The sequence below is a fragment of the Podarcis erhardii genome, assembly GCF_964252035.2.
Source record: "Podarcis erhardii genome assembly, chromosome: 5".
Classification (NCBI taxonomy): domain Eukaryota; kingdom Metazoa; phylum Chordata; class Lepidosauria; order Squamata; family Lacertidae; genus Podarcis; species Podarcis erhardii.
The window spans coordinates 70,179,524-70,200,298 of record NC_138509.1 but is presented as its reverse complement, the minus strand read 5'-3'; the positions used below and the strand labels follow the sequence as shown (position 1 = coordinate 70,200,298).

Below are 20,775 nucleotides of genomic sequence, written 5' to 3'. Positions count from 1 at the left end.
AACGATAGAACAATACATTGTGTATTACTCTGCAGCAAGATCCCCCATTGATTCATGGGGGGGGGGATTTAATGGCTTGGCTTCCTTTAATGCTAACATGAGTTCTATGCATAAATCTGCACATTTCAAGTGGCAAAGAATAAATTCCTTATAATAATTATTAGTTCTCTCAAGATAAGCATGTTATATATGGATATGTGCTAGGGAGGAACATTGTGTGCTCCCCTTATACTTTTATTACAAATGACCACAAGTGGCTACCCCACCTTTAGTTCCTCAGTTTGAGCCTGGCACAGCAGAGAAAGGGGGGCTTAACTGTCTGCAAGGGCTGACCAGTCCTTCCTCTTTGCCAATCACCCTCATGCCAGTTCACTTGGGGTGGGAAATATTGGAGGCAGGCATCAGTGGAAACTTTTCTCCTCAGGCTTCCTCTAGCAGAAAAGTCCAAAAAGAGGCTTTTTCTTTGCCCTCCCTGCATACCCACCCTTCCTATCTGTGCTTGATCCCATCAATTCTCATTTAATTCTTGTCATTCTTACATTTTGACCTTGCTATGGGTTTGGGCTGTCTGCTGATGGAATCCATTTTATCTCGCTCCCATATTATTTTGGTCCTTTGTCATGACGATCATCTGTTTTGCTTCTGCTTAGAACTAGTGGTTAGCTCTTCAGTTGAAGCCACAAAACTATAGTGTTGGTCAGGGACCATAGTAAGCAGGGTGATTTCCTAGAAACCCTCTTCATTATGAGCTTAAGTGATTCAATATTGTGGGCAGCCAATCTCTACAACAGGACAGTCCAGTACGTGGCTGGCCTGTGGATCTCATGTGGCCCTTAAGGCCTTTTTCGGTGCTCCCCAATCAATAAAAATAACTGAGGTTCTGCCCCCCTCAACAATAGGCCTGCCCCCCAACAAAAATCCTGTCTACACCCATGATCCCAGCTCTCATGCTGCCTTCCCAAAGTCAGGCAGGTGAGGTGTTGGGCTTTGGGAAGGAGGCATGAGGGCTCTTGATAGGGTCCTCCCAGCTCCTTTCCAAAGCCTAGTTAGCATTTTCCGAACTTGGGGAATAAGGTTGGAGGGCTCTAGGATCCTGTCAGAGCCTCGGGCCGCCTTCCCAAAGACCTGAGCCTCACTTCTCTGGCTTTGGGAAGACAGCATGAGGGCTGAGTGAGGGTCAAATTTTGGCTTAGCTCTTGCCCCCCACATGCAAAAAGGCAGTGTGAGGCCTGTGGGTTCCGTGTTGAAGTACTCTGGTGGCCTACTTTGTATGAAAAGTTGGACCACCCTGCTCTATAAGGATTATTTTCTGCAGGATGAATCCAAGTTGTCCATAGCCACAAGACATTCCATCCTGCCTGAGCTATTCAGCAGTTGTGCTGATCAGTGCATAGCTCAGTGGTAGAGCACATGTTCTCCTTCCAAAAGTCTGCATGTTCGATTACTAGCTCTCCACTTAAATGATCCCAGTGAACAGGGATGAGAAAGACCTCAGCCTGAGACTGGCTATCAGGGAAGGCAATATTGTGCTGGATAGACCAATAACGCCAGCTGATATGGTGGCTTTGTGCATTCACTTATTTCCTGCTCTAGATGACACTCTTGGCAATCAGACTGCCAATAACAACTGCCAATCACATATTTTACCATCAAATACAAAAGTTCTCATTTGATAAAACTGTGGCTTGCACTACACCTAACTGGTGGTCTCATTCTTCAGTCCCTTGGTCTCCCCACTTTGGAAGTAAAATGTACAGCTATTTGTACATTCTGTCTGCATTCAACAGACGTAAAAAGCATGATGGCTTCTTGAGATAACAGGCGGCAAAGGATATTTAATTTCCATTGCACAGAGAAACGTTAATCAGTTCAGGTTGTGCCTATTGGTGTTAACATCCCTCAGGCAGTGCACATGAAAACGGGCCATGCTCTAGCCCGCTTTAAGACAGTCAAAAACATCTTGTTCTGTTTGAGTCTGCCTCTTGCTCATAGTCAAGGAATGAGCATCTGGTCCATTTTAAATCAAATAAAATGGGAAGCAGCTCAGTGGGCGCTAAATCAGCCATTATACTCTCAGGGTAGACATGAAGGGGAGAAAGAGGGGAGTCCTTATTCTCAATGAGTTTCCCCCAAAAACCATTATTGAGCATAATGCCTTTTGCTAATTAAGGCCCTCCTGGAAAATTATGGCAAATGAATAGCTAATGAAAAGGCCCAAGAGTGGCTTTGAGTGGTGCATTGAACTGCGTCTGTCTGCCCATCAGCTGCAGAACCAAGCACTCTTCCCTGTGTTGTTCCTGCCTGTAACATAACTACAGAATGTTAACAGATATCTTTTTTCTCTTTCTAGTCCCGTCTCCCATCATTGGCGAAGGTACCAACCCGACAGTCCTTCTGGTCTCCGTGGCTGGCAGTGTTGTCCTTGTGGTCATTCTCATTGCTGCCTTTGTCATCAGCAGGAGGTAAGAACTTAAGCTCCCCTTCTTTCCCCCCTTCTCTTTCATGAGGCAGCTTTTTGTCTCTCCCCCAAACAAAGATAAATTCTTTGATTAGCATCATAAACAGTGCATTTGCATCACAAGCCCTCTCCTGTGTTGCTTTGATCTTCTCAACATCGCTACCACAGCAGCATGCAGTGTAATGGTAATAGTTCTGAAGTTATTTGCCCTTCAAATGCAAAACCAATCCTAGGGATAGGCTGGTGGTGGTGGGAGGTTTTAAGATGCAAGCCAACAACATGAGATCTAAAGAGAGACTGTAATTTGATGTAGGGTTTTAATGAATGCATCATTCTGGGCTGACAGCATTTTATAGGAGAAGTGCCAGGGCAATGGGGAATGGGGGTGGAGAGACGGAACAACCCCCTGCATCTGAGCTTATACAGAGAGAGAAAAGATGCCGCCTTGATTTTCTGATGGCTTCTGCATTTGGCCACATCAGTAGTTGTTGCCTCTGCAGAACAAAAAGGAAGGTGCACTTAAACACTAAATTCCACAATTTTGTATGCCAGGCAGGTTAGACAACGCTTTTTTTCCATCACCAGGCTCCCAAAGACAGGAAAGCAATTATTTCAGCTTCTAGAAGTGTAAATACATTTATGGGTTTGGCTTTTTTAAAAAACAGTCTGCTCAGTAGTATTTTCCTGGACTAGCCTGAGGTGGGGATAGGAAGGCAGAATAAAGAAAAGGAAGTTATTAAGACCACATAGTCCCTGGAATAAAAGGTTAAATAAAGAGAATATTGCTTTTCCATCCCCAAATGCTTACAATTAGCATTTTGGGGGGGGGGGAGAAGGTGATTAAGATGATGGGGAAGTAGTTCTCTTTCTTTTCCCAATCAAGAAAAGCATCAAAAATGGATGGGAGGGGATCTCCTCACAAATGTCCTACAAGATAGGCTAGTAACAGAGTTCAGGTTCAGAATCAGTGTCCCTCTGAATATCAGTTGCTTGGACTTAAACCATGGGAAAGGGGTATCTTCTTCACGGCCTCTTTCTGCACTTCCCAGAAGCACCTGGCTGACAACTACTGAAAATACGACAGTGGACTAGATGAATATTTGGTCTGATCCAGCAGGGCTGTTTTTATGTTCTTGTACTCTATAAATAAGATCAGGTTCCTTTTGTTTCACTTTCTTACTGCAAATTGTTTTCTCCTTTAAAAAAAAAGAAAAGCACACACTGTTAAATCCATGGGGTTATAATATCTGATAAGTAGTCGTTCGCCGTAATGGATTTCAGTGGGTGGTTCGCCTGGTTCACCAGCCTCCACGCTGACAGGAGGGAAAGTACATATGAAAATGTATTGCAGAGAGATAGGTTTATTAAAAGCCATTGCTACAGAAAATAGCATCACTGAGCCTGATGACTTGAAACCCCCTCTGCTTTTATTGATCACTTTATTATTTAAGGCAGGATTGATAGTGAGGTGCATTGGATTTCTAATTACGAGTTGCCACCTTGGAGGATTCTGCCTGCCGAGTCTGGCTGAGATTATTCCTTTACCAGCTTCCCCATTTTTATTTTTTTTATAAAATGCCACTTCCCTAGGCTGATAAACAGTGCCTGGTGATTGGTCCTCAATGGATCACTTTTTAGAAAATGAAACGTCAACCCCTTGCCCTCCTATTGATTCTCTTTAGTAGTGGCCATAAAGCTGTCAAAGGAAAGGCTGTTGGGAGCCAGGTAGCTGACAGACTTGCTGGAGGAGCTGATGTGTTTGCCGCCAACACTTATTTCACCCTCAAGCCGCCTCCTTAGTTATCTCTTCCTTGGAAGGGTTCCAATAGGGTGGAAACAAATAAAGAGGTGTCCATACTATTAAGAATGGGAGCTTGGCCCAGCCCCTTCTGGGGGAAGGATAAATGGGGAGTGGGCTCAAAGATGTAGCTCTTCTGACATGCAAAACACCAAGAGCTGTACAGATCTTGTGCAGTAAATGAAACGCTCAAAGAAAGTCCCATAGTTCCCCTTGCCGGATGCTCAGTGATTTCTACATTCTTCACAGTCTGTATTACTTAATGAACAGCATCATTAAGTAATGCAAGCTAAGCAAGTCTCTCTGTGAGGGACATCCAAGTTTCTTTTCTGGATACCAAAATTTACTTACTAGGTTTGTTTGTAAACTTAAAACCCAGTTTTTAAGCTAGAAGTGCTGCCACGACCTAGGAAGAAAATAAGGCACCGCCACATGGGGTATGTTCAGGTGAACTGTGAGTGGTATGGATGCAAACTCCGCCCCCAGCACCACTGGACATTTTGTGCAAAGATTGGAAGATGGGTCCTACATAGCCGGGGGCGTTGGTGCAAGCCTTGCATTTAACACTTCATATGTTCAGGCAAATGCTTCACCATGCCTTTAAAGGTAGAGGTAAAGGACCCCTGACAGTTAAGTCCTGTCGTGAACGACTCTGGGGTTTTGGCGCTCATCTCGCTTTACTGGCCGAGGGAGCCAACATTTGTCCGCAGACAGTTTTTCCGGGTCATGTGGCCAGCATGACTAAGCCGCTTCTGGTGAAACCAGAGCAGAACATGGAAACGCTGTTTACCTTGCTGCCGGAGCAGTACCTATTTGCACTTTGACATGCTTTCGAACTGCTAGGTTGGCAGCAGCTGGGACCGAGCAACGGGAGCTCACCACGTTGCGGGGATTCGAACCATCAACCTTCCGATTGGCAAGCCCAAGAGGCTCAGTGGTTTAGACCACAGTGCCACCCGCATCCCTCGCCATGACTTTAGCATGAAGCAAATGTGAACTGAGAAAAAAGAGTATTAAATCTTTTAGTGCTGGCTGAAATCAGCAAAGGATGGATAGCAGCTTGAATGTTTCACAGCAGCTTTCATCAAGCATAGCTATTTCAAACAGCAATTTTGTGCGTTTTCAGAGGTTAGGAGTTGGAATGCCTGGCTTTGGCTACCTCATACAGTTGTTTGATGGGGTCTGAGCTTCCTCCCTGAGCCCCACCCCTGAGGTTTTTTTCTGGTTCTGCTACCCCCTACTCAATCTTGTGGCTGTGGATGATTTCTCCCACTCTCCCCAAATGGTGATCCTAAATGTCCTGGTGATCCTAAATGACCTGACATCCCCCCCCCCCCAGTCCAAACTGTTTCTGGCTTCCAATTAATATTTTGAAGTTAATGGTTAAATTGCCATGGCTGTGATTTTGTTAAAACTTGATGTCAATTGACTTGTCAGGGGCGTGTTCCCTGAAAGACTGCCTCCCAAGGTGTAAAAGCAAAGATGGTAGAATTTGGCCTTGCACAGGGAGTCATCTTGGAAACAAACTCTTGATACTCACCTACTGATTGGTCACCCAGTGATCTCTAGAAAACTTGATGCTGGTTCATTCTCTGAGCAAACCATTTGCATCTATTATGCTGCTGCAGTGTTTTAAAGTATATTTTTATCGGTTTCTAAAACTGCGGTACATTTCTCCTTCAGTGCTGATTTTAGAACGGAAGGGCGGGATTGAAACATTTTCTGTAAATAATAAATAAAAGTGAAAGGATTCCAGAGCAACACATTGAGAGCCCTGAAAATTAGTGCCGCAGGGTGTTTTGTAAAAGAAGAATTAGAAGGCAGAATGGGTCTTGTTAGGTTTTGGATCTTAGAATTCTTTATTATATCACAAGCTTGGTAAAGCCAGAGATCTCAAATGAAACAGCCAGAGCTCCACCAAGGCCCCTGTAGGGATGATGCCCCTGGCATGCCACCTTGTCATATCCTTCTGTTTGGGAACACACTATTCAGGAATCTTTGAGCTGCCTTTATGTTCTCCACATTGGCCTGTCAAAGGCTGGAGTTGCCAACTCTGGTGCATTGGCTTGACTGGGAGAGAAGCTTGTGGGGCTCCTGCTGTTTTGCTACAATACCTGCTAATACCCCTTGGCTCCCACTTTGTCATTTGCGGTGCATGCCTGTCAGGCTGAGGACCCGCCTCTTTTTTATCTGGAAGTCCCACCTGTAGGCTTTGCCTGCTTCTCTGACCCCTGCAGTTTTTCCACAGTGCCTGCTTTCCCTTCCTGATCCCTGCCTCCCATTTAATCACTGTCACCCAAATCCCTGTAATTACGGGGCTGAGCTCTGCGACAAAGGTTTCTTTCTGTCATTCAGGTGAGCTGTCTGTGAATGTCAGTTTGTGTCCAGCATTCCTCAGGGCCTCCTGAGAACTTCCCATGCCCTCCCAGTGACTCAGTAATGAGCAGATGGGGGGGGGGGGGGGAGAGGAAAGTATCTTTTCAAGACAAAAGGCCCCAGCAGTTTCCCGCCCTGAGCAAAAGCTCAACAGGTGACAAAGGTAGAGCTGAAGTGAATAGGAGGTTGGGAAGCCTTTATTTAGAAGCTAATAAGCTGTAATTAAAGACTGAAAAGTATTCATTGTGCTTCCTTCTAGCTTCCCTCTTGGGGGGGGGGGAGGGGAGAGGGAGTTTTTCCGCAGTGGTGCTCTTTTAGACCAAAGAAAGATAACTAGGATTTTAAAAGTTACTGGGGGCTTCCTCCCTGCCCATCCATAACATAATTATTCCTTGGGGGTTTGGTGTAAAATTCAGTGTGTTGTGTGCCAGTTGCAATATAATAATCTATTCAGCTCATTCTGAATAGATTATTATATTGCCACTGGCACATCAAATCAATGGGGATACTTTAGAGTGAGCAGGCCTTCACGTTTGCTTCTTACAGAAATGTCTATATCGCCCTTCAGAATGCATTTCTAGTGTGTTTGTTCTGGGATGTCTTTGTCGGTATAATGTGCACCATGAAGTGCTTGTGTAACAGTTGGGCATACAGTGGTACCTTGGGTTATATACGCTTCAGTTTACAGACTCCGCTAATGCAGAAATAGTGCTTCAGGTTAAGAACTTAGCTTCAGGATGAGGACAGAAATTGTGCTCCGGCAGCACAGAAGCAGCAGGAGGCCCCATTAGCTAAAGTGGTGCTTCAGGTTAAGAACAGTTTCAGGTTAAGTACGGACCTCCGCAACAAATTAAGTACTTAACCTGAGGTACCACTGTATATGCACTCCTTCGCTCATGTAGGAGCATTACATTGCAATCCTGCATGCACCTACCTGAAAGTAAGCCCTATTGAGCTCAATGAGATTTGGTTTTGGGTAGATAAGTCTAGGATTGCACTGCATGGGGGCTGCTCTTACAACTAATAAGCAATGATAGGCGTTAAATTCTTCTATCTTTTAGAGGCAGTGGATCAAATTGCATATTGATTTCTACCGCATCCTCTGCCCAGTATACTCTAATTTTTATACTTAGAAAAGACAACAGTTATATGCAGTCACAATTAAAATTGCTTAATTGCCTTCATAAGAAGGATGAGTAGTGATCACATGTGGTCAGGCTTGTTTCTTTTTTTGTTGGCATATATACGCAACAGTGCCCAAAATGTTTCCTGTGACACCCATGAAAGTTCTGATGTCGGCAGTATTAAAGAAAAGCCGTAGGTTCCCATAGGAAAAACAAAAACAGCAGCAGTAGACTCACTTGGGGGAAACATTGAATTATAATTGCTAAATAGTACTTGTGCTTTCGGAATTTTCCTGTTCTGACCCTGAGATCCTGAGAAGCTAGAGAGATGCAGGGACCAGCTGAACTTTGTAAATGTTCTTTACCATGTGAAAATCTTTCCTTTACCAAAGCACTTCTTTTATTAGATTCCCTTAGATCTTTGTTTATCAAAGGGCTTTAAAAAAACGACAGCAGCTAAGGTTGCAAATATGAGCCTTTCATGTGTCATTATATGTATAGTCTTAATATTAATCTGTAGGATTAATGTTCACACGTGTAGAATTAAAATAGTTTTATCAGGTATATGTTGCTGTTCACATTGAAATATGAGCTAGAATCTACTTGAGAATCTGTTGATTACACGTATGCTGCATTTTTCTATATTTCATTTCCTTGTGACCTGTGTGTATATCCCACTGTGTGTATATGTACCTGCAGTTCAGGATAATGCTTCTGGAATGGACTATGAAAGTTTGTGACATAATAAATAGTTCCAGATTTAAGGTGCCAGAAGACTTCTTACTATTTTTACATACAAATCTCGTCATTAACACACACTTTTCAATTGTTTGCTCACATCGAAATTATTTAACCTTTTCAAAACTGGCCACAGATGATGATGATGAAGAAGATTTACATTTTGAAGCAAGATGCGCATACAAAAATCCCTTTTCCTCAAATGCAAGGATCTTTTCTTTGATGGCAACAATTAATGCAATATAAGCAATCTGACAACTCTTGTAATGCAGGTGGGGCTGCGTTAAGTCATCAACTACAGTAGCACAGAGAACTTGTTTTGGCAGGCACAGTGATTCAGGTCTTGGCAGGCCCAGAAGACACTTGAGTTCACCACTAAGTAAGATATTTATTTTGATTTTCTCTTTCTTTCATTCCAACAGACGGAGCAAGTATAGTAAGGCCAAGCAAGAAGCAGATGAGGAGAAACATTTGAATCAAGGTAAAAAACATTGTTGCTTGGTTTTCCGATCTGGTTCAGAAAGCATGTCCTGTGTGTGTTCTGAAGCTTAGAAAATAAGATATGACATTTCCTTAGATGTGACTTTGCAGCTTGCTTTCTCCAAAGCTGAGAATTTGTGTCCCGGGTCACAAGCTGCATTGGTTATGTGGTTTCGTAGTTGGTAGCCTTTTCCAAAGGGTAGACTCACATCTCACACAAGCAGCCCCTTGTAAAAGCAGCGCTTAATTGTATGTGATCAACGTAGTGCCTAAACATACCTAACGAGCAGAAAAGAGCCTCTTTACTTGAGGAATATTCAGTGGGTTGGGAGACATGATGTCATACTTTCACATTACTTGCTTTTTTATAGTGTTGCAGGATTTATTTGGAGACTGGATAATATGGAGTGGGCTTGATCTCAATGGGACTTATTCCTGAGTAGATGTGTTTAGGATTGTGCTGTCAATTGAAGTTACAGTTTGAGGTTCAGTGTAGGGAACTGAAACAGATTGAAAAGTTCTGGTTCAAATATAGATCTGGGGCATGAACAGCTATGTAGCTCTACCAATATGCTGCTAGTTTGTTTTTCATGCTGTCACCAAAAAGCTGTATTGCTGCTCAAAATATACTTGCTCAGAAACCCAGTTGCTTGCTGGTTTACCATTGCTGTGTTGCTATTCACACAATTTACAATCCAATCCAAAACCCACTTATCTAAGAGTATGTTGTTAATGTGTAAAAGCTTCCTCCGTTGTACAAAATGATCAGCACTTTGCCCTTTTATCCTAAATTTATTTATTTTTGTGGTAGGCTGGTCTTTAATGTAGTTCAGGTACCAGATCAATTCATTCCCAGGGCAATTTGAATGTATAAAGAAGACACATCTCTGCATATTAAAGCACATGACTGAATTTTTGTGGGTGTGTATTTCTTTTGTCACCCAGCCTTTTGACTGTCCACTGCGAATATAAACTAATGATCCTTCATTCGTACATGGATTACATAACTAGACAAGGCATCTTTGTGTTGCAGGTGTTAGAACGTATGTTGATCCCTTTACATATGAGGACCCCAACCAAGCTGTGCGAGAATTTGCCAAAGAAATTGATGCTTCCTGCATAAAGATTGAAAAAGTCATTGGTGTCGGTAAGCTCAAGTCATGACCATGTTAGACACTACAGTCATACCTCGGGTTAAAGTAGCTTCGGGTTTCATGTTTTTAGGTTGCGCTCCCTGGTGACCCAGAAGTAATGGAACGCGTTACTTCCGGGTTTCACCGCTCGCGCATGTGCAGGTGCTCAAAATGACGTCATGCGCATGCGCAGATGCAGTGAATCGCGGCATGCGCAGATGTGGGTTGCATTTTCTTCAGGATGCGAATGGGGCTCTGGAACAGGTCCCGTTCACATCCAGAAGTACCACTGTAATAGATTCATAATGATGGAAGGTTTACTGTGGTTTTAATTTCCTGGAAATTGTTTCATTTCATTCTTTATTTGGCAGTTTTCTATCTCACCTTTCTACATTTTCAATCTTCAAGATAGCTTACAAAGACATTTAAATAAAGTTGTTTACCTTCTCAGCAAGGTAAACACTCTTCAGTGAATTAATTTAGTTGAATAAAACAACTGTTTTGCTGTTGTTCACCAAAGTCATATTATATTCCCCCTCACAAAAAGACTAAAATAAGTAAGCCAAGCAAAAAGAAAATCCCAAAGGAGATTGGAAAGTGTATTACACATACGAATAACCAAAACTGAAGAAAAAAATTCCTTCCAGTAGCACCTTAAAGACCAACTGAGTTAGTTCTAGGTATGAGCTTTCGTGTGCATGCACACTTCTTCAGATACACACACTGAAGGTTAGCAAACATTCACAGAATCTTCTACATTCAAACTGAAGGTTAGCAAACATTCACAGAATCTTCTAGAATCTCTATGGCATCAATTAAAACATCATGGAGTTAAAATCACACAGTGACTTAGTTGCCATCAGGTCTTTCATGGTTGTCCTTTGGGTCTCCCTTCTCTGCAGGTGAATTTGGTGAAGTTTGCAGTGGCCGTTTGAAGGTGCCGGGAAAGAGGGAGATCTGTGTTGCTATCAAGACACTGAAAGCTGGATACACAGACAAACAAAGAAGGGACTTCTTGAGTGAGGCCAGTATCATGGGACAATTTGACCATCCCAACATCATCCACTTGGAAGGGGTGGTTACGAAATGTAAGTAGGCCACAACCTGTTGCCAAATGTGTGATCATGTCTTTGACCAGGACAGTTTGGAAGTCACTATGAAATTAAATCAGCACAGAGCTTTTGCCATTCCTGCTTTGAAATGACAGATGGAACAGATCCACCGATAGCTAATAGGAGGAAATCAGTGTAGCACTTGTCATTAATCTTGTTGTCAGCTATAAATGGTTTTATGGTTGCAGCCGATACCCTATCTTTGAGCAAGTTGTGCATAGTTTTACAAGGAAATGTAATACTACACAGTTTTAAGGGGTAAGGAGGAATGTGATAGAAGGATGCTTTGGTTTGAAGTGAGTTTTTTTCCACCTCTTTTTATTGGTATGCCAGGTGGGTACTTCTGAAAGTCATCTCTTTTTTTTAGGATTGCAGTGACTTTCAGTCGGATGAAGGGAAAGCAGATGGTAATCAATGCACCTAAAATATTTCATAAGAGACCAAGCACAATAAACCTGCGAGCTTTTATGCTTTAAGTCTTTAGGCACAGATGTAGGGAGCAGGCCTTTCAAAAGAAAATAACCCTGTCCTTAGCAAGAGGCATGTTTGTGTGCTCTTTCTGATTTTCGTCTTTGGTGCCATTGCTTCTATTTCAAGCAACACCTGGTCAAGAATATATCCCCCTCCTCTCTTCTCTCCCTTTTAAAGACGATTAGCAGTCACTGTACCAATGAACGCCAGTCTAAGCCAGAAGAGAGCAAAACCCCACAGTCGTGATTTTCAAGCCAGAACTGAAATGCACCTGTGAAGCTTGTAGACCCAAGTAAAAGTATGCTGGAGAGGCCCTCACTGTTTGAGGTGGCTCTGATCCAGATAGATCACTGAATATAGCTTCAAAACATGGCCAGTATTCTTTTCTTTTTTAAAAAAGAAAGTATCTGTTTATATTTCAGGTCCTATTTTTCTTAGGATTGCAGTCGCTGGTTGTAGGGCAGAACTTTTGTCCGTTTATTGTTGTTTTTAATTGTCTTTGCTTGAGCAAAATATTGGGGAACTCACACGCACGCAAAACTTGTAGCGTATCCCAGCTATATCTGGGCTTTGTGAAAATGTAGCTCTGTGCTATTGGTACTGTGAGCAAGCAGCATGCCTTTCAGGAGCCGGAGACAGGAGTAGGTTAGTGGTAAAATACCCGGGGTTAGCGAAGTTAACTCTTTATTCAAAGAAACCAAAACAATGCAGGCCTAGTGATCCCAGCAACTCTTCCCAGTAGGTCATGCCCCAATGAGGCAGTCGCGAGAACTGAATAATAATAATAATAATAATAATAATAATAATAATAATAATAATAATTTATCATTTATACCCCACCCATCTGGCTGGGCTTCCCCAGCCACTCTGGGCGGCTTCCAAAAAAATATTAAAATAATGTAATACATCAAACATTAAAAGCTTCCCTAAACAGGGCTGCCTTCAGATGTCTTCTAAAAGTCTGGTAGTTGTTGTTCTCTTTGATATCTGGTGGGAGGGCGTTCCACAGGGAGGGCGCCACTACTGAGAAGGCCCTCTGCCTGGTTCCCTGTAACTTGGTTTCTCACAGTGAGGGAACCGCCAGAAGGCCCTCGGAGCTGGACCTCAGTGTCCGGGTAGAACGATGGGGGTGGAGACGCTCCTTCAGATATACTGGACCGAGGCCTTTTAGGGCTTTAAAGGTCAGCACCAACACTTTGAATTTTGCTCAGAAACGTACTGGGAGCCAATGTAGGTGTTTCAAGACCGGTTTTATATGGTCTCGGCGTCCGCTCCCAGTCACCAGTCTGGCTGCCGCGTTCTGGATTAGTTGTAGTTTCCGGGTCACCTTCAAAGGTAGTCCCACATAGAGCGCATTGCAGTAGTACAAGCGGGAGTAGTCCCCGCCTTCCCACTGCTCTCTAAGGCTCCTCCCATGTTCCTTCCTTAGCAGCCTAAGGCTTTGTCTTATTGTCTCTCATTTGTCCACCCCCTTCATTTTCCTGCATGTTCTGGGAGACCAGGCATGGAAGGAAGCTTCTCGCATCAGGAGAAGGAGACTCCCTGGATTCTTCTGCAGCCTGCTTCATCTCTGCTTCTTGCCCCCTCTCCACTCTAGCCTCTGCTTCTGGGCTGTCTTTTGCCAACAGCTCACTAAACACTATTACCTCCTCAGCTTCCAATGCCTCCCCCCACCCCAGTCTGCTCCCTCTTTTCCCTCTGACCACTCGTTGTCATCCCACTACCAATCCCCTGGATCTGAACCTTCTTCCCTTGGAGGCCACCTTGTTCCTCCCATCACTCTTCTGCCTCCAGCTAGTCCATGACAGCACCTCCCTTGATTCTGCCAGTATTGAGAATCTGGTATGCTCAAAAATTACTGCAGAAGAACAAACACCTTAGCTCTGTCAGCTTGTGTTGCCTCAGGAATCACAAATTAAACATATCAGTCTCAAAGTGCCAGTGAACTGCCTGCAGCATGGAACTAATAGCAATGGGTTTTCATTGTTTCTTAAGATTTTTTTTTTCCTTTCTAAGGAAATCCTGGTATGAGTCTGGGATGTGTGAACCTCCCTTTCCTCACTGAGAAAGTAATGCATTATCTGGAAGGCACTGAGTTCATTCCAGCACAGTGGGTTGGATTCCAAGAGTTGTGAACAGTGTTCTGGCCATGAAATATTTTCCCAGTCACTCCTTGCTGCCGTCCCAAAATCCAATGCTGAGGGGGTGAGAGGAATCATGTGGTTTGGGGACATGGCAGGCTGTCAGTGGAGGGAGCTGTTGACAGAAATTTCATCAAATTTTCTTGGAAACCATGGAACCATAGAATTTTAGAGTTGGAAGAGACCCTAAAAATCATCTAGTTCAATCCCCAGCAATGCAGGAATATGCACCTGTCCCATACGGGGATCAAACCTGCAACCTTGGTGTTATCAGCAACACCATGCTCTATCCAGCTGAGCTATTCACATGTGCAAATAAAGGCAGCATAGCCCATTTAGCTACTTCAACCAGTATAGCCTGGATGAACGGGCCAAGGAGTTGTGACTCTGCTTTTAAAAATGGGATCTTCAACTTCATTGAGGAACCTAAGCCCTTTAAATGAAATGCTTTAATTTGTACAAATATATACATTTCAGATATTGATTAAATTGTTAAAGCCTGATAATTAATTGGTTAAAATCATGGTAATGAATTGATAGCATAGGTTTTTACGAACTATATTCTTCAAGTTGTGACCAGGGCTTGTTTCTTTAATTGCTGGAAACACACATACTTAGAATTGTGTGTTTGTTTTGTTTGGTTGGTTGGTTGGTTAACTGGCTATTTTATTTGGATATTAAGTAGAGCATTATACTACATCAAACCAAAATGTGCTTAAAAGCATAGATGTTACAGGTATATTTCCTTCAAAAAGAGGTTTCTTTTTAGGCCACCATGTGTTTGCTACAGATATTGATTTTCATACCACCTTGGTAAAACAGAGAATCAACAAGGGAATCTTTGTATTGAAATCCCACTGAGGCTTTTAATGCCCCCCCCCCCAAGCTGGTACAGCTGTAACAGTTATAAATGAGTGCATACTATTTGCATAATGTACTTGTCACTGCATTAAAATGATTTTAAATTCCCAGCAGAAGGTGGGAGACCAAACCAAGTGTCTTCTATTGCCAGGCTCCCTGTAGTTCATGCTTTTGCTACAAACCATCGTAGACACCTCCAAGCCATCACCATTTGGCAAACAGAGTTTCTTAAGTAGACATTTATCTCAATTTTCCTCTGTATGTTTACGGAGCCTTGGTGAAAAATGGGTGCATTTAAAGTTTCTGAAATTGCAACACAAGATCGATTGTTGGGGCAGATGTGTGGGTGCGTGTTTGTGTGTGTGAGAGAGAGAGAGATGAGGAAAGAGACTAGTATGAACGCACTATTAGTGGCAAGTCAAGTGCTATTAATAATCAACTTCATGATGACAAGCTACCCCAATTAAACTCCCAGGAGAAAAGTCTATGGCTACATTTGTTCATATTGTATGGTTACTTTTGCAGTCACAAGACGATGGTACCGAAATCAAACAGGTCCGCCACTGAATCCAATACATCATACTTTAAATAAGAAAGTTGTTTAGTGCTTTCCAAGGCGTGCAATCAAATTCCATCAAACAGTGGATCCCTCCAATTACTCAGTTCCACACAGGGTCTACCATATGCTGGCTGCAAAATCACAGTCCAAGAGGGATAAGACAGTGCTTTGACTCCATGTAGACCTCTTTGTCACCCCTTCAACACTGCATTGCCTAGGTTCAATAACTAATGGAGTTGTGCATTAATATATTCAAATGAAGAGTGTCTCTTATTTCTTTAAATTGACAAAGTACCTTTTGATTGCAGAAGGTTAATTAAAACCTATTTAGATGTATTTGTTCTGTCAAGTGACTCTAAGTCACAGTTGCAAAGTGTAAATGACATGGGGAAATATGCAGATTGGATCTAAGTGGGTTCCTTACTCACTGATGAATATTGCGAGGGGTGAACGTTCCTATATCAAGAGGATGATTTTCCTCAGCCTTTGGCTTTAAGTATTTTTATTCCCGGCCAGAATTTCTAAGCTCATATTGATACAGCTGCCCTGGATTTTTGTGCATGTGCACAGGGGGGGGGAAACAACTTTGACTCATGCAAATAAGATAGTTAGGGCTGCAGATGCCTGATTTCCATTTCACTTTAACGTAAAGACTGGCTTGCATACGTAAACGTGGAATAAGATGAGGGACATGAATGTTTTGGCACTAGTTGAAGTAGCAAGGGAATCATGAACATACAGGTTCTGTGGAGAGGCTGGCCTCAGGCCAGCTGTCCCTAAATAAAAATGGAAAAGTGAAAGAGGTACAGGCTATTAATATGCCTTAGCATACTGTTTTCTAATCAGAAAAAGTTATTTCTGAAATAGGAGCTCCTAGTAGAATTGCAAGTAGAGGTAACCTGCTGAGTGAAAAATGTGCTAATGTAGATACAATTATAGGAGCTACTCCGTGTGAAAAAATTTCACAGACCCACAATTTTCCTAAGCAAACGTTTGAGCAGATTGATTTTTTTTCTTGTTCTGTTAAAATATGTTTTCTTTTACTCCAGATCTTTCCACACACAAACACATTCTGTTTACCCAAATAAGAGTATACGTGAAAGCCTCACCTCCTGATCCATTCATGGCATATTATAAAACAAAATTTAGAATGGAAGAGGTTTAGAAAAATTAGCTACTCTCTCCCATGAGTTCCTGTGCCTGGCTAACAAGCCCTATCTTAGTCTTTGAGAATTGTGGATCTTAGGCAATCATTAGGAATGCTCACACATTTGAACTTGAAAGAAGCAATTCCCTTTGAGGACAGTCAGTTACGTGAAATGGGTTAGTTTATAAGTAATGTAACACTAAACTATGGAATGGGCCTCAGCTAGGCCTTGGGCTAACAGCTCCTCCTTCCCGCTTCTCTTTCCAGAAGAAGGACTTTGCTGGCATATGTTTTTTATTTCAAGGAATCCTGGCAGGCTGTTTCATACCACTGTGGTTTAAAACAAACCCTAGCCAGTTTTTAAATAAGTCAGATTCAACCATGAATCATAAAGCTGGCTTATTAAACCAGCCCAAGTTTGTTTTAAACTATCATCTCTGTTTTGTTTCTAACAAGTAGCCAGGATTCTTGGACACTGAAAGCAAATGCTAATGAAGTCCTTATCCTCACTGCGCAGGAAAATGAGTGAGAGTGTATAAGTCCAAGACTTCACTTGAGTTCATTCTAGCTCATGCATGTAGCACTAAACCATGGTTTAGGGTTATGTGCAAACCAACCCATTATGTCTGCAAGGTATTTTCAGGACAATGTGATGCTATGCCAATAGCTGCTGTTATTAAACATATTAATAGATTATATTTAATCATCATGGATTTAGGCAGCAGGGTATCTGGGAAAGAGGCATAACTACTGCTCCAACAGTGGAAAGAAAGGTCTACAGGCAGGATGACACCTGTACCACCAGTAACTTATTGACATGCCCAAGGAAAGTTCACCGTAGATGTGCCACCATCTATACCCTGCCGGTGGTGGGGACAAAGTGGGGCATTCTGGGTCTAGCGAATTCAAAGCCCCCCCTTTCCCCTGACATAGCCCTCCCAAATTTCCCAGCACTATGCCAGCCCTTCAGCTGGTGTAGTTTTCTCTACCTTTGAAGTCAATGAGAAGCAACATGATAAAACTCTGCTCCTACCACCCGCCCTCACCTCAGCAAGCTGGCAGGATGTAATGGTTACTCCATCACAGAATCTCTTCCTCATCCCATGATAGGATCACTCTAGAATAACATATCTGTGTGCAACCCAGCGTTACTTTACAGTTCTCCATTTTTGTTAAAGTGTACGTTGTCTGCAACATAGTTCATTGACTAATTTGACCCTGCCTCCGTCAGTACGGAGGAAATGGGTAAAGCATGTTTTTACATGGCAAAATAAATGCTACGGATTAAGTAAATAGAAGGGAAATTACTGTTTATGCCACACCTGAATCTGCGCTTACAGCTGACAGTCCACATCCTTCAAACCATAACTTTGATTTCTCTCAGCCAAATGCCTACGGACATACAAATTCCCTAGCAAACGATGCAATTATCTTTACATTACTCCAAGTGCAAATAGGCCTATTTGGGTCTATTACTGCATCACCATTTCTTCTTTAGAGAGCAATTATGGATTCTTAAATTCTCTGGAGACCGTGGTGTGTACCGTAGTTAAAGACCTTGTCAATGAGTCAGCTAAAGTGTTAATTTTCTGGCTGGAACTCTTGAACACGTCAGCCTTGCATTATTTCTTTTCTGGCTCACTCCAGCTGAGGAAGAAGCTTGGAACTTTGGAGTTACATTATTGTGATTTTTTATTTTTTATTTTTAAAGCTTTCTTCCTCCCCTAATTGTCTGCATCTATGAATTGTGTTTTTTCCCTCCCAAATTTCTAGGCAAACCAGTCATGATCATAACTGAGTACATGGAGAATGGTTCTTTGGATGCCTTCCTCAGGGTAGGTGCCTGTAATAGAATAAACCCAAATATTTTTATTATGATATCCTTATCATTAAAGATGAGACAGAATTATGCTTGTAAGATGCTTACGAGTGTGCTTTTCTGCAGGGAGGGGTAGGAGGGCAGGCTGCATAGAGGTGAAGTATAAAATAGTAAGCTCTAAATAATCCATGTTTAATCAGAAGCAGGTTTGATTAAAATGCTCATTAAAAAGTCTCACGGTGCGGTGGGCTAATTAAAACTGGAACATTCCACACATCCCAGGAAGCTAGTACAATAGCCACCGGACTGTGCTTTGCTGGTGAATTATAGGGCTAGTTGGCAAGGAATGCAGTAATGTGATGGTACAGTTCTTAAAAAGATGTGACCGCGGTTCTTAAACTGTGTGGCAGGCCCCCTTTGACAAATGGGATACTGAGAGGGACGTGAAACAAAATCTTTGGGGAGACACAGGCTCCTCAGGTAGGTTCCTCCCTTACAACCTGCTTGAATTCTCACTATTGGCGAACCCTCACAAATCCACGTTTTGCGGAGGTTGCTGGACACTTAATCACCTTACTCCTAAGAACATGAGAAGAGCCTGCTGGATCAGGCCAGTAGCCCGTAGTCCAGCATCCTGTTCTTACAATGACCAACCAATGGGGAGCCAGCAAGCAGGATCCTAGCACTCTCTTCTCCTGTGGTTTCCAGCATCTGGTATTCAGAATCATTGCTGCCTCCAACTGTGGCAGCAGAGCACAGCCATCAATAGCCCTTTCTTCCCTGAATTTGTCTGACCATCTTTTAAACCCATCCAAATTGTTGGCCATCACTGCCTCCTGTTGGAACAAGTTCCATAGTGTGGTTTGGCAGAATAATAATAATAATAATAATAATAATAATAATAATAATAATAATAATTTATTATTTGTACCCCGCCCATCTGGCTGGGTTTCCCCAGCCACTCTGGGCAGCTTCCAACAAAGATGAAAGATACACTAAAATGTCACATATTAAAAACTTCCCTGAACAGGGCTGCCTTCAGATGTCTTCTGAATGTCAGGTAGATTTTTATCGCTTTGACATCTGATGGGAGGGCGTTCCACAGGGAGGGCGCTACTACCGAGAAGGCCCTCTGCCTGGTTCCCTGTAACTTGGCCTCTCGCAGTGAGGGAACCGCCAGAAGGCCCTCGGAGCTGGACCTTAGTGTCCGGGCAGAACGATGGGGAAGGAGAACGATGGTGGAGGAGAATAATGATTAGAAAGAGCTGTTACTTTGTTTCTGTGGTTTAATGCTAGTTTGATCATACTATCCCAAGCCACCAAACTTTGCATCCATGATACAACCAACTCCGAACACGTGGAGATTGTTGGTTCTGGGTTCAGCAGGTATCTGGAGGGTGGAAGGCTTAAAATGTTTAAGGAACCCTGAGATAAAGACCAAGTGGGATATATTATTTGGCAGTTTTCACTGCAAATGTTACACAGTTTCTTACTTATTTATTTATTACAGAAGAACGATGGCAGATTTACCGTAATCCAGCTGGTAGGAATGCTTCGAGGCATTGGCTCTGGGATGAAGTATTTGTCTGACATGAGCTACGTACATCGGGATCTGGCTGCTCGAAACATACTAGTGAACAGCAACTTGGTCTGTAAAGTTTCTGACTTTGGCATGTCACGTGTTCTGGAAGATGACCCCGAAGCAGCCTACACTACCAGGGTAAGGCACGAAATATTTCAAGCCGTTCTTAGCTATATCACTCATTTTCACATCACTATTTAATGTACATGCAAAAGACATTTGTAATCTCAACAGCCCCGAAGTTGTATAGCCTACATATACTTGAGACAGCTGATGTGTGACTCCTCCATTCATGTCCCTTTAAACTTAGGTAAAAAATAGTCCTGTGCTTCTGACATTCCAATGAGCCAGTGTAGTGTAGTGGTTAAGGGTGATGGATTCGTAATCTGGTGAACCGGGTTCGCATCCCTGCTCCTCCACATGGAGCTGCTGGGTGACCTTGGGCTAGTCACACTTCTCTGAAGTCTCTCAGCCTCACTCACCTCACAGAGTGTTTGTTGTGGGGGAGGAAGGGAAAGGAGATTGTTAGCCGCTTTGAGACACCTTGGGGTAGTGATAAAGCGGGATATCAAATCCAAACTCTTCTTCTTGGATCAGTCAGGGACATCAGGGTTCCTTGCACGTTCCTTGCATCCATAACTTCTGGGACATTGATACAGATGCTGTGATACAGATCTGGCCTTTTTTGAATATGGATAATAGAATCATAGAGTTGAAAGGGACTCCAAGGATTATCTAGCTGTCCCATCCAGGGATCAAACCTGCAACCTTGGCATTATCAGCACCATGCTCTAAATAGCTGAGCTATCAAAGCTGATATGGTCACCATGATCCTAATCCCCATGTGCTCATAAAGCTTCATCACTATCCATACAAGCACCTCCAGGGTAGTTCTCTCACACGAGTAAACTCCCCTCTGGAGAGGAAGTTAAAAGGTCTTGATTGGTTTATTGGTTTGCAGGAACCAGCCACACTG

General features: G+C 42.8%; 1 protein-coding gene across 2 annotated transcripts in view; it reads left to right on the top strand.

The window, feature by feature from the left end:
- Positions 1-20,775, top strand: part of EPHA4 (EPH receptor A4) — a 162,381-nt gene that overhangs the window by 123,590 nt on the left and 18,016 nt on the right. For both annotated transcript variants that reach the window (XM_081861522.1, XM_081861523.1), the window contains exons 8-13: positions 2,351-2,462; positions 8,917-8,975; positions 10,008-10,121; positions 11,010-11,195; positions 18,172-18,233; positions 19,728-19,937. In XM_081861522.1, the coding sequence (XP_081717648.1) occupies positions 2,351-2,462; positions 8,917-8,975; positions 10,008-10,121; positions 11,010-11,195; positions 18,172-18,233; positions 19,728-19,937 (743 nt within the window). The remainder of the gene's footprint in view (positions 1-2,350; positions 2,463-8,916; positions 8,976-10,007; positions 10,122-11,009; positions 11,196-18,171; positions 18,234-19,727; positions 19,938-20,775) is intronic.